We start from the raw sequence: 26523 nt of genomic DNA, 5'->3' as shown, positions 1-26523 counted from the left end.
AGTTTCAGGTTTAATATTCTGTGGTCACTTCCTTGACATTTTTATTAACTTTTATATTTAAATGTATGCTTTGTAAATTAAGTCTGATGGTAAAATGGAGCTTGCACCAGGGCTTGAAGCCCCAGCTTTGGCATTCTCCAGCCTCCCATTGCATCCAAGGAACCATTCTTAGCTGCTGTCTCTTCTGCCCTTTTGTGCCCTGGGCCCTGCACAGCCTTATCCTCCCTGCTCCTATCTTGCCATCACTCTGTGTTGGCTGGGTCACATTGGTGGGTAGAGGCCTGTGTGTTCTGTTGTTGTCATTTACCAATATTTGGGCTTCCCAGCTGGTGCTAGTGGTAAAGAACCTGCCTGCCAGTGCAGGAGACATAAGAAAGGTGGGTTTGATCCTTGAATCAGAAAGATCCCCTGGAGGAGGGCATGGCAACCAGTATTCTTGCCTGGAGAATTCTATGGACAGAGGAGCATGGCAGGCTACAGTCCATAGGGTCACAAAGAGAGGGACACAACTAAAGCAACTTAGCATGCACACCCCACACTGGTGGAGGCCTAGATGTAGCAGGGTCATCTGAGTTGAGTACATGTGCCCTTCAGCATCTTTTTCCCTAGGTTGGCCATGCCTAGCACATTAGGTAGGTGTCTTGGCAGGAAGTGAGTCCTCAATCCAGGTAGTGAGCTGCATCCCTGCCTGGCAGTTGCAATCCTTTGGGGGTTACCCATCTACCAGAGGGCTCATGGGATGGAGAGACTGACTTCCCCAACTTCAGAAAGAACATAATACATGGGTCTTGTAGCTTGCAGGAGGTAGAACTCAAAGCTGAGTTGTGTGGTGAGGCCCTTAGGCATCTGTGAGGATCTGTCTTTGGCCTGTGACTATCCCAGGGGACATTAAAGAGAAAATAAAAAGCACTTGATAGGTGGATACGAAGAAAAATGGAGGGGTAGAGAGACAGAGAGATGGAGGAACCGTAGAGAAAAGAAAAGGTTTAGTATCAGTATCTTTACTAGCTTTTTTTTTTCTCTTCTTTTTAAATTTTGCATTTGGCCCCAGAAATTAGGCTGAATCCATCCTCACTGAACAAAGCCAAACTTAACCTGAACAGTGAAACACTATCTTTTCACCATTGATGTTCTATGATTAGTTATGTAAAGAGGTTTGCCTCACTCATTTCTCTTGCCTGCCCCCCCAATACTGTACAGATTTCACCTGGAAGGCAGAGATGGAAAACTTATGCTAGAGCCAAATCTCCCCCTTCTTTTAACCCTTTCACCTACTCCAATAAAAGATTTTTAAAAGTTTCATAAAGTCCAGTTATCTGCAAATATGAACAAAGCTTGTGGAGGTGATGGAATTCCAGTTGAGCTATTTCAAATCCTAAAAGATGGTGCTGTGTAAGTGCTGCACTCAGTATGCCAGCAAATCTGGAAAACTCAGCATTGGCCACAGGATTGGAAAAGGTCAGTTTTCATTCCAATCCTTAAGAAATGCAATGCCAAGGAATGTTCAAACTACGACACAATTAAACTCATAGCATATGCTAGCAAAGTAATGCTCAAAATTCTCCAAGCCAGGCTTCAACAGTACGTGAACCATGAACTTCCAGATGTTCAAGCTGGATTTAGAAAAGGCAGAGGAACCAGAGATGAAATTGCCAACATCTGCTGGATCATTGAAAAAGGCAAGAGTTCCAGAAAAACATCTACTTTTGCTTTATTGACTACGCCAAAGGCTCTGACTGTGTGGATCACAACAAACTGTGGAAAATTCTTAAAGAGATGGGAATACCAGACCACCTGACCTGCCTCCTGAGAAATCTGTATGTAGTTCAAGACACAACAGTTAGAATCAGACATGGAACAGCAGACTGGTTCCAAGTTGGGAAAGGGGTACATCAAGGCTGTATATTGTCACTGTGCTTATTTAACTTATATGCATAGTACATCATGAGAAATGCCAGGCTGGATGATGCACAAGCTGGAATCAAGATCGCCAGGAGAAATATCAATAACCTCAGATATGCAGATGACACCACCCTTATGGCAGAAAGCGAAGAACTAAAGAGCCTCTTGATGAAAGTGAAAGAGTCTCCGAGTGAAAAAGTTAGCTTAAAACTCAACATTCAGAAAACTAAGATCATGGCATCTGGTCCCATTACTTCATGGAAAATAGATGGGGAAACAATGGAAACAGTGACAGACTTTTTCTTCGGCTCCAAAATCACTTCAGTTGGTGACTGCAGCCATGAAATTAAAAGACGCTGCTCCTTGGAAGAAAAGCTATGACCAACCTATACAGCATATTCAAAAGCAGAGACATTACTTTGCCAACAAAGGTCCATCTAGTCAAAGCTATGGTTTTTCCAGTAGTCATGTATGGATGTGAGAGTTGGACTATAAAGAAAGCTGAGCACTGAAGAATTGATGCTTTTGAACTGTGGTATTGGAGAAGACTCTTGAGAGTGTCTTGGACTGCAGTGAGATCCAACCAATCCATCCTAAAGGAAATCCAGTCCTGAATATTCATTGGAAGGACTGATGCTGAAGCTGAAATTCCAATACCTTGGCCACCTGATGCAAAGAACCGACTCATTGGAAAGACCCTGATGCTGGGAAAGATTGAAGGCAGGAGGAGAAAAGGATAACAGAGGATGAGATGGTTAAATGGGATCACCGACCTGATGGATGTTAGTTTGAGTAAGCTCCAGGAGCTGGTGATCTACAGGGAGGCCTGGCATGCTGCAATCCATGGGGTTGCAAAGAGTCGGACACAACTGAGCGACTGAATTGAACTGACCTCCTCTACCCACCCTATAGGTGCTTAATGGGGATTATTTCCCTAAGGTGTTAAACCTTCCAAGAAACATATGAAGTAATTTATTCAAATTCTTGATGAAAGCAGTTACCAGGATTGTCCCCTAATCCATTTAAAGGAGATGAAACATAGATTTTTAGGATGAACAAAATGTTAGAGATTAGCCAATCCAACCATTTCATTTTGTGATGAAATAGAGATCCACAAGTCAAGCAGAATAGTTCAAGGCCCCAAATTAGTGGCAAAACCAGAATTAAATCTTTGTCTCGATTCTGCTCCAGCACTATTTCTACAACATTACACTGTTAAGATATATTTCCTAGATCCTGTTGGAAATGCCACTCTTGCTGAATCACTTATACAAAGACCACAACTTAAAAATTGTCCTTCACCAGCTCTAAATCCAATGTTTATGTATTATTGAATTCTGCAGGGCCTATGGTAGTCATAATGTATGTATTAGGTCAGTGCAAAAGTAATTATGGTTTTGGACTCTGAATTTTAAATCATTGTAACCAGGCTGAAACACATCTTTATTAATCAAAATAGGAACCATTACAGTCAACACATTTTTTACCAACAAGAGATGTTTGTATATTTCTGTAGCATAAAAATCAGTGCTTTGGGATTCAACAAACTCTTGGAAAGCAGCCTCTTGCTGGTTGTGGCAGCATTTTTCCCTGCAAAAAGTTGTAGACATGCTTGAAGTAGTAGTAGTCAGTTGGTGAGAGATCAGGTGAATATGGCAGATGAGGTAAAACTTTGTAGCCTCATTGCTTCAACTTTTGAAATGTTGGTTGTACCACATGCAGCTGGGCATTATCACAGAGAAGAGTTGGGCCCTTTCTGTTGGCCAGTGCTAGCTGCAGGAATTGTCATTTTCGGTGCTTCTCATCAATTTGCTGAGCATACTTCTCAAATGTAATGGTTTCACCAGAATTCAGAAAGCTGTAGTGGATCAGACCAGCAGCAGATCACCAAACGTGACCGTGACTTTTTTTCATTCTTGTTTGGCTTTGGAAAGTGCTTTGGAGCCTCTTCTTGGTCCAACCACTGAGCTGGTTGTCACTGATTGTTGTATAATATCCACTTTTCTTTGCACATCACAATCCAAATTGAGAAGTGGTTTGTTGTTGTGTAGATAAGAGAAGAGGACACTTCAAAACAACAATGCTTCTGATTTTCAGTCAGCTCATGAAGCCCCCACTTACCGAGTTTTTTCACCTTTCCAATTTGCTTCAAATGGCACCTGACCATAGAATGTCAACATTGAGTTCTTTGTCCTTCTCATGTAGTAGCTTCAGTGATCCTCTCAGTTGATTGCTGTCAGCTTCCAGTGGCCGGCCACTATGCTCATCTTCAAGGCTCTCGTCTCCTTTGCAAAACTTCTTAAACCACCACTGCGTTGTACGTTCATTAGCTGTTCCTTGGCCAAATGTGTTGATGTTGTGATTGTCTCCACTGCTTTGTGACCTGTTTTGAACTCAAATAAGAAAAATTTCTTGAATTTGCTTTTTGTCTAACATCATTTCCATATTTCTGTAGACTAAAGTACATATAAACTAAATAGCAAATAATTCATTAGCAAAAAACATAAAGCAAGACATGCACATCAAAATAATGTATAACAACCACATTTATTTAAGAATGTATTCCAATAGCAAATGGCAAAGTTCAACAGTGCAAAACCATACTTATTTTTGCACCAACCTAATAGTTTCTCTGAGTTAATGATGACAACAACTGTTTACAGGATTTTTAGCTATAAATGGAAATATTTTAGATAATCCAAATGCCTCTCTTTTTTACTAAACCTGTTATTGCCTAAGCCTTGATAGTACATACAGAAGCTAGATTTCATATAGTGAAATTTCAAACAAAGTATTGGCAAGAACAAGATAGAATTGTCTGCTTTTTATTTTAACAGTTAAGGGCATTAAAAAATAGTACCATCTATCATCACTTTCATTTTATAAAAGATAACATTTTAACACCAAAAGTATATTAAGGATGTAATATCAGATAAAGGACAGTCCTTTATAAGAAAACACATTCAATGACCTTACATTGACATTTTTTGCCATGGACTAGTGAGATTTTTGTCATGGATCAGTTCTTGTTTACAGACTGGTGTTGGAGAACCACTGATATATAGTATAACAAAATATTAATGTTTAACTGTTGCTGAGGATTATGCTGCATAGATATCTTAAGTGTTTTCCTGAGGAGCATTCTAATTCCACCTGTACTAAAAGGGATCATTACTCTTCATAATGGCCTACTGTTTTTCAGTGCTCTGCAGTCATGCTGTCATCTGTCTTATTTTTTTTAAAGTACAGTTTGGAGCATAGAAGACCTAAATTCTCATGATGGAGAATATTTTTTACTGTGATTTAATTATAGTTTAGTCCAGATAAAAGTATAGTTATGCTGCTGTAATCATAGTGTTAGGAAGATTATTTATTTAGTTTGCTGCTATAATCATAGTGTTAACATAGTATTAACCAGAATAATTTACTTAGTTTTTGGTATATTAAAGCATTAACTAGTGGTTTTATTTTTATTTTCCACAATATATATTTTGTCAGAGAAGGTTTTCAAACTTGTTAATCCAGCTGCTGCTGCTGCTGCTGCTCAGTCGCTTCAGTCGTGTCTGACTCTGTGGGACCCCAGAGACAGCAGCCCACCATGCTCCCCCGTCCCTGGGATTCTCCAGGCAAGAACACTGGAGTGGATTGCCATTTCCTTCTCCAATGCATGAAAGTGAAAAGTGAAAGTGAAGTCGCTCAGTCGTGTCCGACTCTTGCGGCCCCATGGACTGCAGCCCACCAGGCTCTTCTGTCCATGAGATTTGCCAGGCAAGAGTACTGGAGTGGGTTGCCATTGCCTACAGATAATACCAAATAATTCCCTGGTAGAATATAAATTCCATAAAAATACTAACATTTTTACTAATATAGTATAAGACACATAATAGTATAAAACACATAATAAGTTTCTGACACATAATAGGAGCTCATTAAGTCTTATTAAATTAATGGGTGATTAACAGTGAGTAAATTCGGACTCTGCAAGTTCAAATATTGCCAGGTCAGGGCTTCTGGTTAAACATATTGGGTTGAACCTATACATTCCCTTGTATTTCCTTCTGAAGCTGCAATAAAATGACATAAAAACCACAAGAATGCAGAAATGGGAAGAAGAAACAATAAAAATAAAGTTTTAAAAGTAGAAACCAAATGGAAAATTAGTCATTTACTCAGCAGATGAGAGAAAGTAGAAACCCAAGTTAAAGCAACAGAAATGAGCAGGAATTGCAAGCATCATGTGCCTCTAAAGTAAGATGCATAACTGGAGCCAGTAACTAGAAGGTCTGCGTGGAAAGCTATTGCACATTCAGATTCTTCTCCCTAATCTGCACAGTCACTCCCTATCTTCTATTGGGCAAAAGATAGAGAACTAGTTGCAGAGTTTGAGGAGCAACTGACACTGGAAAGATTCAGTGGTGTGCTGGAGGCAGTTTGTACCAGGGAGAGCTGGTTATTAGAGCTGTTGTCATTTTGTAAGCTGGTTTAAATAAGTGGTAGTTTGAATTAACCGCGGTGGGTTATTTGTTTTTTTTTTTTAAACTTTAAAGAGATTGGCAAATGCTACAAATCAGGCTTTATTGAGACCTAGTTTACTAGCACAGTACAGAGAGTATTATTTTAAAAATAGTTTGGAAAGTCTATATACTGAATTCTGAAGCCTCCAAGCAGTCTCCCCATTTGGAGGACAGTTAGCCTTGTAAATTCCAGGCAGCAGAATGGAAGATTTTGTGGCAACTAACCTGCAATTAAGCTCTCCTGATGAAACAGTTCAGCCAGATCAATACACAGTGAAGCCACCATTTTAGTGACAAAACTTTGTAGTTGATAAAACTTTTAGCTGGCTATTTAATACTTCATTCTTAAATATGAACAAACAGTTAAGGATCACTGGGTATTTGAAAATCTCCAGCATGAAAAACAGACAAAACAAATAGGGTAATGAAAAAAACTTGGAGAAGCTAAGAAAATATACTCAGTTAAGAGAAATATATTTGTTACTCCAAAAACAGTAATTTAGGATCTAAAAAACATTCATAGAATAAAATATAACCCTTAAATATATTAGCATACATAAAAAGTACAATGAAAAGTTTAGAAAATAACATCAAAATAATCTAAGAAAGTAGAACCAAAAGACAAGAAGATGGAAAATAGGAAAGGAAGAAAATGAGGGGGTTGTTCAAGAGGTCTGGTGAGTTTCAGAGAGAACAGAGATAGTGGAAGGAGAGCAAATGATCCAAGAGATAATGCAGGAAAGTAACCCAGAATTGACGGATCTGAGTTTGTTTTACTTAACACCAATGCATATCATTATGAAATTTCATACTAAAAGACATGATTATAAAACTCTCGGGGGGGGGGGGAGGCAAAAAAAGTAGGTCACCTATGAAGGATCCAAAATGAGAATGGGAACATAATGGCTTCAAACTTCTCATTGGCAACCCTGGAAGGTAGAAGATAATATAACCATGCTTTCAGAGGTTCCAAAACAGAATTGTCCTGTATTTAGCCAAACAAATTAAGTATTGGTAGAATAAACATACTTTCAGACATGTAAAGTTTCAAAAAAATATGATATTTGTCTGCTTTATCAAAAAGTAATAGCTTGCTTTACGAAGACAAGGGAATAAACCAGGAGGAAATCATGGGATCTAGAAGACAGGAGACCCACCATAGAAGAAAAAAGGAAATTCTCAAAGATTGCCAGATCAGTGTAGCAGGATGAAAGAATAGTCAGTTCACACTGTAGGATAAGGATGGAATGTCTCCAAAACATGGAAACTGAGAGAATACCAGATACAGGCACTTTCTTTTAGATGGGGGATATAGTTACAGACCGGAAATGACTGATATATCTAATGTGCTTTTTAAGAACATAATACTTTTTTGGTCATTTATTTTTACTAGAATACTGTGTGGTATACTCTCCCATATCTTCTCTGAATTTTTTTATTTGTCTGTCTTCTAAAATAGTGTTACTAATATAAATAGATACTGTAAATATTTGTTAGAATGTTAAAGTACTAAGCACCTATTAAATAATACCCTTGTAAATATTTAGAAACTTTTTATCATATGTTACCTATAAATCAAGGTTAAATCATGACTTCTTTAAAAATATTTACATTGTCCTAAAGTAGAGACAGTCAAAATAGGTATTCATTGAGTGCTCTCAAAGTGCATAGTTCTTTATGAGCCAGAGGAGAATCTTTGTGTTAAAATTGTTTTATCAAATGTTTTCAAAATTTTGCATAATTATGTCATCACATATTGATATTCTATGTAGTATTTGAGGACTCTTTAAATAGTTGAAATACTGTGAAGCCTCTAAAAATGAGATCTTTAATAGTGATATGGAAGTTAAGCAAGACATATTACTCATATTTTTAGAAAAGCCAATGGCAGCACAACAGAGTATGTATAGTACGCTTTGAAAGATATATACTTGTATGCTTATAGACAATTTTTGAAAGGATACACAAGAAACTACTTTACCTCTGGTGGGGAGAGCTGGAAAACCAGTAGAGGAAAACTTTGCCTTTTCTTTCTGTATCCTTTGTATGGCTTGCATGTTGACCCTGAATGTACTTGGCTTTAGTAATGATAAGCAGATTAACATAAAAAATTACAAATATATTAGACATGCAGGTAGAGTTCTTACTATTTGTCTTTTTACAGAAGTTTACTTGGATTATCAGCAGACACCGAAGAAACCTAATAATATTGGTGGTACTGGTTTAATATCTTTTAAACCTTTGTCTTAGAAAACAGTGATAATTTTACTCTTTAAAGGTTTTTTTGGGAAGGGAAGAGGAGAGTGTGGTAGTGATTATATAATATGTTAATTTATGAAGTAATAAGTTAATTAGTGAATACTGAAGTTCTACTAAAAAAGTATTAATTTGAAATTTAAAATTTTAATTGTATTTAAGAGTTTTCCAGCCAATTAATTTCTGAAATAAACAGATAGGGAAAATATATTCTGTGGTAGTTAAAAAATTTTAGTAGGGTTAGGCTGGATTATGCTACATTTCATATTTTTCAGTGCTGTACTTTATATTACTTTTTTCAGTACATTAAAACTTATGCAGTGAAACTGAATAATGGCAATGTTTTTATACCCTTTTATAGCCATTTCTTTTTCATAACCTCCCCCTATTTCCTGTTAACTAAACTATAAGCACCTTTCTGTTAATTTATGAAAATTATTGTTGAGATAGCACATTATCACTGATCTGTATGGCACTTTCAGCATGTTAGAAGCAAAGGTCCAAGCAACATAAAACACATCAAAATTCATTAATGTGGTATTGATTATTTTTTGGATAATTAATTTTATTGCAGACCCTTGAAAGAGATAATGAGCTGCAAAGGGAGAAGGTAAAAGAAAATGAAGAAAAGTTCCTTAATCTTCAAAATGAGCATGAGAAGGCACTAGGAACCTGGAAGAAGCATGTAGGTTTATTTAATAGTAAAATTTTAAAATATTTTAAGTAGTTGTAGACATTTAAAATAACTATTAAATGCTAAGAAAATATTGCAAAAATATTATAGGAATAAAGTCAGACCCATTTTCTTCTTGCACTTGTATTTCTAAAAGGTGACTGTTTTTAAAGCTAAATTTAATAAAATTTTCTGTAATGCTTCATACATGAAAAACCACACATACACATGTGTGTATTTATATTTTGTATGACTTTTCATAGGTGACAAAAATTAATTTTCCTTTTCATAAAACCATTGATAGTGTTTTAATAAATGGTTATAATAAAGAATTATATCAGTATTATTGTTAGCTGATCTCTTCAGCTTTCCTCAGCAATTTCATTGAGTCATATTAAAGCCATGTTTAGAACGTGTATACAGTAGTTGGGTTCTCTAGTATTAACATTTTATCAAGAGAATTGTTATGTTAGTAACATGATTATTTTCTTAAAGCACAACTATTTTATTTTACATTAAATTTTAATTTCAGTGAAGTAGATAATAAAACGTGTAAAGTGATATGAAGTTGTGAAATACAAGGTTCACTTTAAAGTCTGGTGAACCCAAAATCAGTTGTTCTATTTATTATCTATTTTATTTGGGGAAAGTAAGATATTTTAAACTATTATACTAGTTATACTATAAAATTCTAACACTGTATTAATATAATTTGTAATAATATATATCTTTGTACTATTCTGTGGTTGAGTTTGTTTGGTATAAATTGTTATAAAAGTAATTATTGATTTTTTGATCCATTTGCAGCTAACATGTTCTCTTAATTTGTATTTTGGAGAGATCAGATTTTCACTGATTAATTTGATAAGCTTTTCCAAATTCTCAAAAAGTATTTTGTAATTCATTAGATCAGAATACTATAAAATGCTTAGTGATCCCTATTAGGTAAAGTTCATCATTAAGCAACAAACAGAGTAATTTTCATTTTAGCTTCAGCTAATCTGCCTTGCATCCCAACACTTCAGTCTCATGTCTAATGTTTAAAAGACCATGGAAATAGTACTGTCAGGGTAAGGAAAACTATGATGTAAAACGAGACTATAAACTTGAATATGTCAGTCATGCCCCCCAAAATTAGTTGAGATAAGAAAAGTAAACATTTATTTTTCCCAGTGATATTTCAACTATGTTCTTCCCCTGGGGCGGTTGGGGGGAGGGCAGGAGTCAATTGAATTAAGAGAAATAAGCATTCAGCTTTCCTGGTGAGACCTGTTTGTAATTTGGATGAAATTGGTTTTGTCTTAGGAGTTTTAACATCTGCATTCATTTCACTTTATCCTTCGGTACTAAGTAGAACATAGTTTAATTTTTTTAAAGCTGCTTTGGTTCTATAGGAGTTTTCTTGAGTGGAAGGTCAGACCTACTCTTTAATTGTATTTCTGTCTCTTTGTAAGCACTTCACCACTCTTGAGTGAAGGATAATTTTTGTATTGCTACTGAGGTCAGATCAAGATAGGTTTTTAAAAAACTAAAAGACAGTAACAAATATAAGATGAAATCATATATACTGCTGTTCTTTTTTTAAAATAGTGAAAGGATACTATACAAATTAAACAATATTACTAGACAATATATTTTAAAATTTATCGAAATGTCATAAAGAATGTGGTATGTGTACCTGCTTTTATTTGGCCAGTTATATAGCCAATAGATATTTATAGGTAAAACAGTAATAAGTGGAGATGTTCGGAAATTATTTAGAGAAAGGGGGTGTCACAAAAGAAATTCAATTCACAACATTTGTTGAGCATCTATTATGTGTTAGGCACTATTCTAGGTGCTGGATTTTCAAAGGTGCCTAAAATACAAAGATTATTAAAGAGCTCACACTCTCAAAAGACAGGTAATTATTAACTATAATAGTATGGAGTGTTTTTAGTAGTATTAATAGTAGTATTAACAAATTACTATGAAAGCACAAAATAAATCATATTGTTTAACTAGGTTGGAGAAAGTTTTAGAGAAAAGGCTGACCCTAGAATTTGGACTTGAAAGATGAATAGGGTTTCACCAGACAGAAGGTGCCTGCTTCCTGTACTTCTCGTTCCACTCTGCTGGCGTTCCATTTAAGAAAGGGGATAATGATGGAGGCATGAAATTGCTTTCTCAACGATGAATGGTCTGATCTAGAATGTGACATTGCAAATGAGGTTGAAATCATCTTCTGAAGAGTTTTTTCCTAAGGAAATTGAACTTTATTTTATAAGTAATGGGAAGCCATTGAGATTTTTAAAGCAGAAAAGTGACTTAGATCTGCAGCTTAGAAAAATAACTCTTGCAGTAGTATGGAGAATGGCATTATGGGAAGAGATCAATAAGAAGAATATTCTAACCATGAGCCCATGAGGATGTGAATTAGGGCAACAGTAGTAAGGATTGCAGTCCATGGGGTTGCACAGAGTCGGACACAACTGGGCGCCTGAACAACAACAGTGAATACAGAGAAAAGAGGTGCAAGAAGGACTGGAGGTAGAATAGCAGGATTAACCACATTTTATATATAATGGATTTTAAAAGGGAAAGGAGTCAACTATGAGTCTGAGATTAGTATAATAATTTATACAGATTAGCAGAATAATATCACTAAATGACATAAGGAATGTGAAAGAAGAAGCAGATTTGGTGGATGAAAATGAGTTTAGTTTGGAAATTGCTTAACTTACGATGACTGCAGGACATCTGACTTGAAATTCATATCATGTATTTGGAAACATGAATCTAATCTTAGGCAAGAGGTTGGAAGATGAGATAGAGATTAAAGACTTTTTAGCATAGAGATGAAATTTGAAGGTATAATAAGATCATCTATGGAAGGCTAAGGAAGAAAGAGGTTTGGGGAATGCCAGAATTTTGTGAGTGGTTAGTGTGGGAGAGGGAGCCTGATGAGAACAGTGAGAAAGGTAGGAGGATGAAGAGGGAATGGTACCATGAAATGAAGAAAAGAGGCTGTTTGAAAATAAGTAGTCTACACAGTCGTACTACAGTGCTGTTAAATGGTATGAAACTTGGAACAAGTCCTTTTGCTAATTTGCAGGTAATAGAAAAAAAGTCAGTAGAACATGAGGGCAGAAGTCTGGTTGTTAAGGAGTGAAAGTAAAGAAAGAAAGTGATGTTGCTCAGTTGTATCCAACTCTTTGCAACCACATGGACTGTAGCCCACCAGGCTCTTCCATTCATAGAATTTTCTAGGCAAGAGTACTGGAGTGGGTTGCCATTTCCTTCTCCAGGGGATCTTCCTAACCCAGGGATGGAACCCAGGTCTCCTGCATTACGTGCAGACGCTTCACCATCTGAGCCACCAGGGAATCCCTTAAGGAGTGAAGAGAGGTTAGAATTTGAAAGTACCAAGAGTGAACTTTAAGAAGTGAGAGAGAGAGTGAGTCAAGAAGAAAAAAGTTACAGTCATTACAAGAGCGTATTTGTGGGCTGAAAACATGTTGGTATGGTGGGGAAAAATTGAGAATATCTAGGAGAGAAGAGGGAGAAGGCAGTGGCAACCCACTCCAGTACTCTTGCCTGGAGAATCCCATGGATGGAGGAGCTTGGTAGGCTGCAGTCCATGGGGTTGCTAAGAGTTGGACACGACTGAGTGACTTCACTTTCACTTTTCACTTTCATGCACTGGAGAAGGAAATGGCAACCCATTCCAGTGTTCTTGCCTAGAGAATCCCAGGGACGAGGAAGCCCGGGCTGCCATCTATGGGGTCACACAGAGTCGGACACGACTAAAGCAACTCAACAGCAGCAGCAGGAGAACAATCTTTGCTTGAGTTAGTCTCTGAGGGAGATAAGAGAGGACAGGATAGAGAACACATGAAGAGTTGAGCCCTGGAGAAGAAGAACCTTGCAGAGATAGGTTAAAAGATGGTTAAAATAGGTAAGGTGAAGGGAAAGTAGTTGGTGAGCTCATGTCTGTCAACCCCTACAAGGAAAATTACATGCATTAGTAGGATTTTTGGTAGTTTAAAATTATTCGAAATAAAAAATAAAAAATAAAATTATTCGAGAGAAACTTTTGCAATATTTTATGACAAAATGGTATTTTTCTTTTTCCTGGAACTTATTTTGTCTCACATTTGAGGTTCCTATGAAGGAGAATCCCACTAAGAAAAAGATTATAAAATTTTATAGCCAGTAGAAACTAATTTGTAGATATAAGTATTAGGCTGAAGGGTCAGTTTCTATTTGTAGTACTTAGTAAATATTCTTCATCTAGTTGAGTTGAAATCTGTGTATCTAATTTGCAACAAGAAAATAAAACTTTAAGAAAGCAATGAAATGGTAACCTTTATAGAATTTTTATGATTAAAAGTTAATTAATTTTTCATTTGTAACAAGAAGTGATTTAATGTACTTAAGAGCACAACTCCTAGGCTTAGCCTTGCATTTGAATCTTGACTATCACTTTATTTCTACCTGATCTTGGGCAAGTTACTTAACGTCTATGAGCCTCACATTTCTCACCTGTAAATTGGGGGCTGAAAATACCTCATAGGATTTTTAAGAGTATGAAATTATGTTTATGAAGTACTCAGCACAACTCAACAAATGGTAGCTTTTAATATTAGTAATTACTTTGGGAATGTTTTCATTGTTTACAATTTCTAAACACTTGTGTTAATGAAGTATTTGTGTACACAACTAATTTATATACATGTTCATTTTGGTTAAATGTTATATATTAGGTTGAAGAACTTAATGGAGAAATTAATGAGATTAAAAATGAATTATCATCACTTAAAGAAACTCATACTAAGTTACAAGAAGATTATGATGAATTATGTGATCAGAAGAAGTTTGAGGAAGACAAGAAGTTTGAGGTAAAATTCAAGTATGTGGGGTATAATCTCTTAAAAGAAATTAGGACCATCACTAATTATTTTCTCCATGGTTTATATTTTTACTTTCTCAACTTTTAAAAATGAGTGTAAGCGTATAGTCTGTAGTACATTTTAAATTAATTTTCTATACAATATGACATAGGATTAAGAATCATTTCTTGGACATGAATCTTCAATTTCAGCATATACATTTGTGGATAGTCAATTTAACACTTTATTAATGTAGCATTATAAAAAGTCTTAAAATGTGGCAGTATAATTCCTTCAGTTTTGTTGTTCTTTTCCAAAATTGTTTTGGCTATTGTGAGTCCTTTGCATTTCCATATAACTTTTAGAATCAATTTTATCAGTTTCTAAAAGAAAAAGTCTATGGTATTTGAATTTGGCTTGTGTTGAATATATAGATTCATATACAAAGAATTTATATCTTAACCTATAATTCATGACATGGTATATCTTTGCATTTATTTAGATTTTCTTTAATACCACTCAGAAATGTTTTGTAGTTTTCATTGTATAGGTCTTGCAAGTATTTTGTTAAATTTACCCCTGAATATTTCATGTTTTGAGCTCTTAGTATAAGCAGTATTTTTAATATGAATTTTTCTAATTGTTTCTTGCTATTAGAGTTAAAATTGATTTTTGTACATTGACTTCGTATTCTTTTATCATTTTAATTAATTTATTATTGTAGTATGTTTTTCTTGGTTGAACTTTGGGGTTTTCTTTGTATATAGTATGTTGTCTGAGAATTTAAGGCAGATTAATTTTACGACTTTTTTGTCTCTATGCATTTTATTTTTTCCTCAACTTATTGCACTACACTAGCTAAGACTCTTCAGTACAGTGTTAAATAAAGTTGTAAGAGTGGACATGATTGCTTAACTTTTCATCTTAGATGTCTTTCATCATTTCATATTCTATTGAATGTGAAAGTGACAGTTGCTCAGTCATGTCTGACTCTTTGCGACCCCATGGACTATATAGTACATGGAGTTTTCCAGGCCAGAATACTGGAGTGGGTAGCCTTTCCCTTCTCCAGGGTTATCTTCCCAACCCAGGGATTGAACCTAGGTCTCCAGCATTGCAAGCAGATTCTTTACCAGCTGAGCCACAAGAGAAGCCCGAGAATACTGGAGTGGGTAGCCTATCCCTTCTCCAGCAGATTTTCGAGACCCAGTATTAGTCATAGATTTTTTTTATATGTGCTCTTTATCAGATTGAAATTTCTATCTGTTTCTAGTTTGCTGAGTTTTTATCATGAATAGGTATTAAATTTTGTCAAATGCTTTTTCTGTGTCTGTTGATAAGATCATTGTTTTCTTTATTCTGTTTTTCTGTCAACCTTAACAATTAATTACATTGATTGATTTTCAAATATACCTTACATTCTTGAGATATCTACTGTCTTTTTAATATATGGCTGCTGCTGGTAAGTCACTTCAATCGTGTCCAACTCTGTGTGACCCCACAGATGGCAGCCCACCAGGCTCCCCCATCCCTGGGATTCTCCAGGCAAGAATACTGGAGTGAGTTGCCATTTCCTTCTTCAACGCATGAAAGTGAAAAGTGATAGTGAAGTCATTCAGTCATGTCCGACTCTTAGCGACCCCATAGATTGCAGCCCACCAGGCTCCTCCGTCCATGGGATTTTCTAAGCAAGAGTACTGGAGTTGGCTGCCATTGCCTTCTCAGTAATATATGGGTAGATTTGCTAATGCTGTGTCAGGGGTTTTGAATTGATGAGGAATATTGATCTGTAGTTTTTGTTCATTTTTTTTCTTTTCATGCTTTTGGTCTAGTTTTTGTATCAGAGTAATAGTAGCCACCAACCCTGCAGCAGGGTTACTGCAGGGTTGGGGACACTGAGTGTAGCAGTACATACATGGGATCTTTTGAAGGAGGTATCCATTATCTTCATTACCTCCACCACAGTTTGGCCCCAGGTAAATAGCAGGGAGGGAACAGTTCCACCCATCAACAGAAAATTGGATTAAAGATATACTGAGCATGGCCCCGCCCATCAGAACAAGACTCAGTTTCCCCCCTCAGTCATTCACTCCCATCAGGATGCTTTCATAAACCTCTTATCCTTCACCATCAGAGGACAGACAGAATGAAAACCACAATCACAGAAAACTAACCAGTCTCATCACATGGACCACAGCCTTGTCTGACTCAGTGAAACTATGAGCCATGCCATGTAAGGCCACCCAAGATGGACGGGTCATGGTGGAGAGTTCTGACAAAATGTGGTCCACTGGAGAAGGGAATGGCAAGCCACTTCAGTATTCTTGCCTTGAGAACCCCATGAACAGTATGAAAAGGCAAAAAGATAGGACACTGAAAGATGAACTCCCCAGGTCAGTAGGTGCCCAATATGCAACTAGAGATGAGTGGAGAAATAACTCCAGAAAGAATGAACAGACAGAGCAAAATAAAAAATATCATCCAGTTGTGGATATGACTGGTGATGGAAACAAGGTCTGATGCTGTAAAGAGCAATATTGCACAGAAACCTGGAATGCTAGGTCCATGAATCAAGACAAATTGGAAGTGGTCAAACAGGAAATGGCAAGAGTGAACGTCAACATTTTAGGAATCAGTGAACTAAAATGGACTGGAATGGGTGAATTTAACTCAGTTGACCATTATATCTGCTGCTGTGAGCAAGAATTCCTTAGAAGAAATGGAATAGCCATCATAGTCAACAAAAGAGTCCGAAATTCAGTACTTGGATGGAGTCTCAAAAACGACAGAATGATCTCTGTTCGTTTTCAAGGCAAACCATTCAATATCATGGTCCAAGTCTATGCCCCAACCAGTATTGCTGAAGAAGCTGAAGTTGAATGGTTCTGTGAAGACCAACAAGACCTTTTAGAACTAACACCCCCCAAAAAGATGTCCTTTTCATTATTAGGGACTGGAATGCAAAAGTAGGAAGTCAAGAAACACCTGGAGTAACAGGCAAATTTGGCCTTGGAATACAGAATGAAGCAGGGCAAAGGCTAATAGAGTTTTGCCAAGAGAACACACTGGTCATAGCAAACACCCTCTTCCAACAACGCAGAGAAGACTCTACACATGGACATCACCAGATAGTCAACACCAAAATCAGATTGATTATATTCTTTGCAGCCAAAGATGGAGAAGCTCTATACATTCAGCAAAAACAAGACCAGGAGCTGACTGTGGTTCAGATCATGAACTCCTTATTGCCAAATTCAGATTTAAATTGAAGAAAGTGGGGAAAACCACTAGACCATTCAGGTATGACCTAAATCAAATTCCTTATGGTTATACAGTGGAAGTGAGAAATAGATTTAAGGGCCTAGATCTGATAGACAGAGTGCCTGATGAACTATGGATGGAAGTTCATGGCATTGTATAGGAGATAGGGATCAAGACCATCCCCAAGAAAAAGAAATGCAAAAAAGCAAAGTGGCTGCCTGAGGAGGCTTTACAAATAGCTGTGAAAAGAGGAGAAATGAAAAGCAAAGGAGAAAAGGAAAGATATACCCATTTGAATGCAGAGTTCCAAAGAATAGCAAGGAGAGATAAGAAAGCCTTCCTCAGTGATCAATGCAAAGAAATACAGGAAAACAGAATGGGAAAGACTAAAGATCTTTTCGAGAAAATTAGAGATACCAAGGGAACATTTCATGCAAAGATGGGCTCAATAAAGGACAGAAATGGTAGGAACCTAACAGAAGCAGAAGATATTAAAAACGAGGTGGCAAGAATACACAGAACTGTACAAAAAAGATCTTCACGACCCAGATAATCACTGGTGTGATCACTCACCTAGAACCAGACATCCTGGAATGTGAAGTCAAGTGGGCCTTAGGAAGCATCACTACGAACAAAGCTAGTGGAGGTGATGGAATTCCAGTTGATTCCACCTGAAAGATGCTGCTGTGAAAGGGCTGCACTCAATATGCCAGCAAATTTGGAAAACTCAGCAGTGGCCACAGGACTGGAAAAGGTCAGTTTTCATTCCAATCCCAAAGAAAGGCAATGCCAAAGAATGCTCAAACTACCAAATAATTGCACTCATCTCACACACTAGTAAAGTAATGCTCAAAATTCTCCAAACCAGGATTCAGTAATATGTGAACCATGAACTTCCAGATAGTCAAGCTGTTTTTAGAAAAGGCAGAGGAACCAGAGATCAAATTGCTAACATCCATTGGATCATCCAAAAAGCAAGAGAGTTCCAGAAAAACATCTATTTCTGTTTTATTGACTATGCCAAAGCTTTTGGCTGTGTGGATCATAATAAACTGGAAAATTCTGAAGGAGATACCAGACCACCTGACCTGCCTGTTGAGAAATATGTATGCAGGTCAGGAAGCAACAATTAGAACTGGATGTGAACAATAGACCAAATAGGAAAGGGAGTATGTCAAGGCTATATATTGTCACCCTGCTTATTTAACTTCTATGCAGAGTACATCATGAGAAACGCTGGGCTAGAGGAAGCCCAGAAGAAATGCTGGAATCAAGATTGCTGGGAGAAATATCAATAACCTCAGATATGCAGATGACACCACCCTTATGGCAGAAAGCAAAGAACTAAAGAGCCTCATGATGAAAGTGAAAAAGGAGAGTGAAAAAGTTAGCTTAAAACTCAACATTCAGAAAACTAAGATCATGGCATCCAGCCCCATCACTTCATGGCAAATAGATGGGGAAGCAGTGGAAACAGTGTCAGATTTCAGTTTCTTGGGCTCCAAAATCACTCCAGTTGGTGACTGCAGCCATGAAATTAAAAGACACTTACTCCTCGGCAGAAAAGTTATGACCAACCTAGATAGCATATCAAAAAGCAGAGACATTACTTTGCCAACAAAGGTCTATCTAGTCAAGGCTATGGTTTTTCCAGCAGTCATGTATGGACATGAGAGTTGGACTATAAAGAAAGCTGAATGCCAAAGAATTGATGGTTTTGAACTGTGGTGTTGGAGAAGACTCTTGAGAGTCCCTTGGACTGCAAGGAGATCCAACCAGTCCATCCTAAAGGAGATCAGTCCTGGTTTATTGGAAGGACTGATGTTGAAGCTGAAACTCCAGTACTTTGGCCACCTGATGAGAAGAGCTGACTAATTTGAAAAGACCCTGATGCTGGGAAAGATTGAGGGCTGGAGGAGAAGGGGACAACAGAGGATGAGATGGTTGGATGACATTACCGACTCAATGGGCATGAGTTTGAGTAAACTCTGGTAGTTGATGTTGGACAGGGTGGCCTGGCATGCTTCAGTCCATGGGGTCTCAAAGAATCAGACATGACTGAGCAACTGAACTGAACTGAATACTAGCCACATAAATTGAATTGGAATGTGTTCCTTCCTCCTTAAAGAGTATTGTGTTGAACTGCTGTTGTTTACTAAATATTAGATACAATTCATTGGTGAAACTATTGAGGCTTTTTCTTTGTGGGAATATTTTTAGAAACAAATTTAGCTTTTAAATTATCAGATTATTCAGATTTTCAATTTCTTCATATGCCAGTGTGCAGAAAACAGTTGACATTGCAGGTTTGTAAAAGGCCTCTGGAAGACCTGCTGGTCAGTTTGGCTGTTGACTGATAACTGGAAATTGGATTTGGGGAGGGTTCCCACCATTTCCTCACAGACAGGAGTGATTCACTGTGCTTAAACTATTAAGTAGTTTACTTTGAACGTCTGCTTTCTTTCTGGAAGTCAGTAGTTTTGGTACGTGCAAGGCAGAGAGTGACCAGCAACCAGTTAAGCTTTGAGCACCAAGTCTCTAATGAGCTTCCTAGTAGACAAGAGTTCACATTTGTGGTTACAATTATTGCTGCAGGAATTAAGCATGTCCTATGTGACTTCACTAGGAGAAGACTGTTTTTTGGAAATTGAATGAATTTATTCAGTTCAGTTGCTCAGTCATGTCCGACTCTTTGTGACCCCATGGACTGCAGCACTCCAGGCTTCCCTGTCTATCGCCAACTCCCGGAGCTTGCTTAAACTCATATCCATCAAGTTGGTGATGCCATCCAACCATCTCATCCTCTGTCATCATTATGTAACCTTTTATGTGAGGAAGAACTTATAGAACTTAGTTCCAAAATTCATGTGAGAGTGAAGGGAGAGAGAGGAAATGACACAAACAGGAGATACAAGTCAGCTGATTTCAAATTCAGATTATACCTGCATGCCATAGGAGAGGACTCTTGAAAGAAGTTTGTACCTGGTTTCTTCCAGACTTCATCTCTTGTGCCTTTTCCCTTTGCTGATTTTGCTTTACACCCTTTACTGTTATAAATCTTAGGAGTACAGCTCTATATTGAGTTCTGTGAGTCCTTACATCAAATCACCAGACCTGGGGGTGAACTTGGAGACCTCCAGCACTGTCCATTTTGCTGACTTTTCTCTTTCAAGGAACTTGTCATTTTCATCTGAGTTGTCAATTTATTGGTTATTGGCCTTTTTCCTTCTCTAACGTAAACATTTAAAGCTATTAATTTTCATCTAAGTACTGCTTTAGCTTCACTCTACAAATTCTGATGTATAGTTTTCATTCTTACTCAGTTGAACATATTTTAAAATTTCTCTTGTGAGCTCTTTGACCCATGAATATGAGTTTGATCTATAACCTTGCTGTTTAATTTCCAAATATTTAAGAATTTTCCAAGTATCTTTCTGTTAATGATTTCAAACTTAAGTAAGACTTTTATTTATTTATTGTTTTGCTATATCAAGACTTGTTTTTTGGTCAAGTATGTTGTCCATCTTGGCAAATACTTCGTATATTCTTGAAAAGAATGTATATTCTATTGTTGGTTGGTGAAATGTTTTACAAATGTCAGGTCAGTTTGGTTGATAATGTTGTTCAGATCTTCCTTATCCATACTGATTTTTTGTGTACTTGTATTATCAGTTGGTGAGAAATCATTAATTATAATTGTGGATTTATATTTCTCTTTTCAGTTCTGTCAGTTTTTGTTCATGTGTGCTTAAGCCCTGTTATTAGATGTATACACAGTTATAATTATTACTTTCTGATTAATTAACCTTTTTATCATTTAACATGTCCATCCTTATGCTAGTAATATTATTTTATCTGGTATTAGTAAGCTTGTCCATTTTTTATGATTAGTGTTTGCATTATGTATTTTTTTCACCTTGTGTGTAAGGAGTAGATCTCATATGGCAAGAGAATTTTGAACCGAGTTGTTAAAAATAACTAAGAATTTCCAGATAGAGATTTAAAATAGATGAAATAGCATGAGCAAAGAATCAGAAATGTGAAATATTGTAATTCAATATGTAAACTAGATGTCTGTTAGTGAGGCTACTGTAGAGGTTGCTAGCAGTGCAGTAAGTATCAGGAGAAGAGGTTGAAAAGACAGGCAGAAGACAGACTATAAATGGCTGTATAAACTGTTCATGGAACTTTGTCCTTGACCATGTCATTTGGGGGCTTTTAAACAAGGGAATAAAGTGATTAGATTACTTTTTTAAAAATATCATTTTGGTGATGATATGTTTAGACAGTGAGACAAAGCTAAGGGCACAGGTTCCAGCTTGGAGAATAATGAAGTAGTCCAGGCAGGAGATATTTATTGCTGTTTTAATATTCATAAATGTAATATAGCTTGAGAGTTGTAAGTGGCAAGTAATTCCTACAACATCTGATTGATTATAAAATGAATGTAGACTTCCTTCATAAGTTGATCAGCATTATTTTATTTAATCAGACTATAAATCATGTTTTTAAGAAATGTAGACAGTATAGACACTTTAAAATAAGAAAGTGAAGATCATGCATAACCCCAGCCACCCAGAAATAGTGATTATTGTGGTATATGACTTCCAGAGTTTTCCTGTACATCAGTTTGTATAGGAACAAATAGACATTCATATACATGTACTTTTTAAAAACTAAAATAAAATCATACTTTCTCTGATGTATGTATGTATGATTTTTATTTAGAAATTTATTTTATTGTGGCAAAATATATAACAAAAAATATGCCATTTTAAAGTGTTAAGTTTAAAATTACAATTATAACTCAATGGCATTAATTACAGCTACAATATTATACAGTCATTACCACTATCTATTTCCAAAATTTCATCATCCCAGACAGAAACTGTGTAACCATTAAACAATAACTTCTGATTTCCCCCTCTCCTCAGGTCCTGGTAGCCTCTCGACTTCCTGACATTGAATTTGTCTATATATTTTATATAAGTGGAATTATGCAATATTTGTCCTGTCTGGTTTCTTTTATTTAAATGATGTTTTCAGAGTTCATGCATGTTGTAGCACTTCATTCCTTTTTATGGCGGAATAGTGTTCCATGGTATGAATATACCACATTTTGTGTCTTCTGTTGATGGACACTTGGGCTTTTACCTTTTGGCTGTTGTGCTGTTTTGAACATTGACATGCAACTAGCTGTTTGAATCTCTAGTTTTAATTTTTGGAAGGTATATACTGAGGAGTGGCACCGAGTGATTTCTACTTCCTGGTATTCATGTTCTGTTGTAATACCCTCCATGGAGTTTGAGTTGGATTTAGAAACTTGCTTCTAGTTAATAGAGTACAGCAGAAGTGATGCAATGTTACTTCTGAGATTAGGTTATAAGAAGACTGTGGTTTCTGTCTTGGGTTAACACCCTGTCTTTCAGTCTGTCTCTGTCTCTCAGTCTCTTTCTCTCTGAGACATATAAAAAAGTCCCAGCTATCCTACCAGAGAGCCTACGTAGTGGAGACACCCTAGAGGATAAAAAGCCACATAAAAGAGAACTGGGCCCTCCAGCCAACAGCCAGCACAACTGTTACCCATGTAAGTGAGCCTTCTAGAGGCAGAAGTTCCAGCCCCAAGTTTCAGATGATAGCTTGACTAGACACTCGTGAGAGACCGGGGTCAGAACCATCAAGCCAAGCCATTCCTCATCCATCTAAAAGATGAGAGAGTGAATGTTTGCTATTTTAAACCTCCTTTAACTCTTAATATTGCTGACCCTGGAACAACTCAGGGATTGGGGTACCAACCCTCAGAACAGTAAAAAATCTGTATATAACTTATAATCAGTCTTTCATAAAAATGGTTCCTCCATATTAATGGTTCAGCATCCACAGATTCAACCAACTGCAGATGTATAGTACTATAGTATTTACTGTTGAAGAAAATCTGTATATAATTGGACCAGTGCTATTCAAACCCATGATGTTGACATGTCAACTCTATAAGTATCTTCTAGGATTTCACAGTAGGTATTGAAACAGGATTTGAACCTATATTCATCCAACTCCAAAGCCCCTGGCAACTATCATACTATTTTTCTCACTCTCCTTTGGAAACTTCTCTTTTGCAAGTTTCTCTTTCCCTGCCTCTCCTTTGGGGATTTTCATTAGCATTTTATTCTTTATTCTCTTTCTTCTTAAAGTATACTCTCAATCAGTCTCATCAACCAGTATGTCTGCAGTTGCCTTCTATCTGCCAGTGATCTTCAAACCTATTTTTCCAAGTCAATTTTTCTCTTAAAAGCTCCCAATCAGTACATCTAAATGTTCACTAGACATCTCCACCTTTTTGTCTTTACTCTTCAAACTCAAGAGATTCAAAATGAACTCATGATATTTTTCTCTAAACCTCCTATTCCTGTTTTCTAGCTCAGTAAATAACACTCACCAGTCTCTTAGGTACCCAATCTGACCTCTGCAAGTCAGTCTTGACTTTCCCCTCAGTTTTTATATCCAGTTGCTCAATAATTGATAGTAGCTCAGTACGTAATTAACCCACTCCAGTGTTCTTGCCTGGAGAATCCCAGGGACAGGGGAGCCTGGTGGGCTGCCGTCTATGGAGTCACACAGAGTCAGACACGACTGAAGCGACTTAGCAGCAGCAGCACATAATTCATGCTTTTCAAGCTATTCAGGCCTTTCAGCTTTACTGATATCACCTGGACTACTGTGGCATTCTTCTGATGCATCTCTCTGCCTCATGTGTTGTTTCCCCTTAATTCAGTGTTTGTCAGATACCAAATGCAACTTATTAGTGATTCATAGAAATCAGTCTGGTAGTTTATGACTGGCATTCTTTTAAAAATGAAATAAGCTAATGTAGTATAGAAAACATTACAATGTATCTCACTGAGTGGGTGGTGTTTGGTATGCTCATTGTGTTATGAGACATACTTATTTCTTATTACAGTTTTTAATTAGTGAAGTTTGGAAAACAATCCATTCTTTATACTGTAGCCAGAATGGTCTTTCCAGTCAGCTCATATTAATAACCTTATCTAAAATCCTTCAATGACTTCTCATTGACTATCTGGTAGAGTCTGAACTCCGTAGCATGCTCTTTGGGGGCTACTAGCTCAAGACTCATTTCTCAGCATTCTTCTCACAGCATCTAAGCTCATGCTGAAGTAAATCACAGGTAGTTCCATGAAGTAGAACTACATGAAATGACTATAGTTTTGTTTTTAACATCTGTAAATGCCATTTCTTCTCCCTGGAGTGCTTTCTTATCCCCATCTATATTAAAATTGTCTGTTATTTCTTTTCCTATCTTTCCCAGTTGACCATAAATTTTTTGAGGATAGTGACTATATTTTGTTCATCTTTGTATCCCAAAACCTAGTGCAGTGCTTCCATGTAATATATGTTCAGTATTTGGGGGGAATAAAAAGATGTTGAATTGCATCACTATTTTAAAGATGCATAGAAACACCAAGCACTCAAAACAATTTGCCTGCCATGACTACTTTGCTTTTAATAAAGGAGTGATTCTTAATATGTGGTATTTGTAATAATGTGGAATGCTTGTTTAAAAACATCTAAGGCTCTCCATTTTATTTAAATATGTTAGACAATACAAAATGAACTTAGAGTGATCTTGTTATAAAGAGGAATATATTAAATGTAGTAAAAAAAAAGTCATTTGGATTTCAAATACAAATTGCTAGATGATTAACTGAAATATAGATTCCACTTTCATTAGCAAAATTTGTTCAGATATTTTATACTTTTTAACAGTATGTTTTTACATTAAAGGAATCTTTTCCATTTTTCTAGAATCTTCCAGAAGTAAACACTGAAATGTCAGTGGAAAAATCAGAAAACACCATCACACAGAAATATAATTCCAGGCAAGAAATAAGGGAAGAAAATACTAAGATTTGTTGTTTAGACACTGAATACAAAGAAAAAGGGGAAACAAAAGAAGGCCCATTTTTAGAGGAAATCATTATAGGTAATAAAGGTAACCCAGTTATATTGATGTTTTCTAATTTTTATATTGGTCTTTTAGGGGGATATCAATTTCAGTCTTTGATTTGAGGACCTAGTAGTATAATTGGAGAAATACTTTTTCATGTGTATGTCTTAACAAAAGGACTTGTATGTCTTTTAAGCTGTTCTTTAATAAAGTCAGTATTCAGGGGAAACAATACATTTTTGCTTTCCTTTCTCATCACTTACTTGCTGGCTTTTTGCATTCTGGTTTCTGCTTTCATTTCTTTGCTGAGACTGTTCTCTGAGCTACCAGTAACCTTTTGATGACCAAATTCTAGAGCACTTTTCTTAGTTCAAATTACCTTTCTATAATCATTGAAATAATTGACTAATTCATCCATATTGAAAAAGAGTTGTTTAAAGAAGGTAATCTGAAGGTGTTCAAACCTAGGCTGAACAACCACTTGGTGGGGATGTTGTAGAGAGAATGATTGGATTAAAAAGACCTTTCCTGGCCTACAGATTATTGTAACTATACTGAAATTTTGAAATTTATGGTTAAAACCCAGATGAATAAAATTAATCTTAAGTAGACATTCTGTACACTTTGCCCAAAAGTATTCCAGATTTTAAAAATATTTACAAGGTAGTGAGCAAAAAAGCGAAGAAAAGAAACCAGCTGGCAACTTCTAGATCTAGGTAATAAGAGAAATTACAATATGACTATTAGTGTAGATTAATTTTTATCTAATCACCTGTTTGTATGGAATTGTACTGTATGTGCAAAAGGAAGTAACAGACTAGAGAAATAACCAGTTTGTAATGTCCTCAACTTACTTTTTTAAACCAAAACTACTTTCTCTGTTATGAAATACAAATTTAATATGAGTAGAACCAAATATTTTACCATGCTTATTAAAGGGAACTAACTCACTATTTATATAAAACTGATGTCATTATGTTTGTGTAATAGCTTGCCAATGAAATATTTTAAATTAAATATATTTTTTAAAAACAGTTAATATGTGTTATAAAAGCAGGGTTTAGTATATAACCCAAAATT

The 26523-nt window shown here is 36.3% G+C and overlaps 1 protein-coding gene across 1 annotated transcript in view; it reads left to right on the top strand.

Annotated features, from left to right (window-relative positions):
- CCDC73 (coiled-coil domain containing 73) overlaps positions 1–26523 on the top strand; it is a 187229-nt gene that overhangs the window by 150736 nt on the left and 9970 nt on the right. Inside the window, exons 14-16 of the mRNA XM_069554681.1 lie at positions 9247–9357; positions 14091–14225; positions 25302–25479. Coding sequence (XP_069410782.1) covers positions 9247–9357; positions 14091–14225; positions 25302–25479 — 424 coding nt within the window. The remainder of the gene's footprint in view (positions 1–9246; positions 9358–14090; positions 14226–25301; positions 25480–26523) is intronic.

This window comes from Ovis canadensis, chromosome 15 (genome assembly GCF_042477335.2).
Source record: "Ovis canadensis isolate MfBH-ARS-UI-01 breed Bighorn chromosome 15, ARS-UI_OviCan_v2, whole genome shotgun sequence".
NCBI classification, from domain to species: domain Eukaryota; kingdom Metazoa; phylum Chordata; class Mammalia; order Artiodactyla; family Bovidae; genus Ovis; species Ovis canadensis.
Note: the sequence above shows the minus strand (reverse complement) of the source record. Positions and strands in the feature narration are given on the sequence as shown.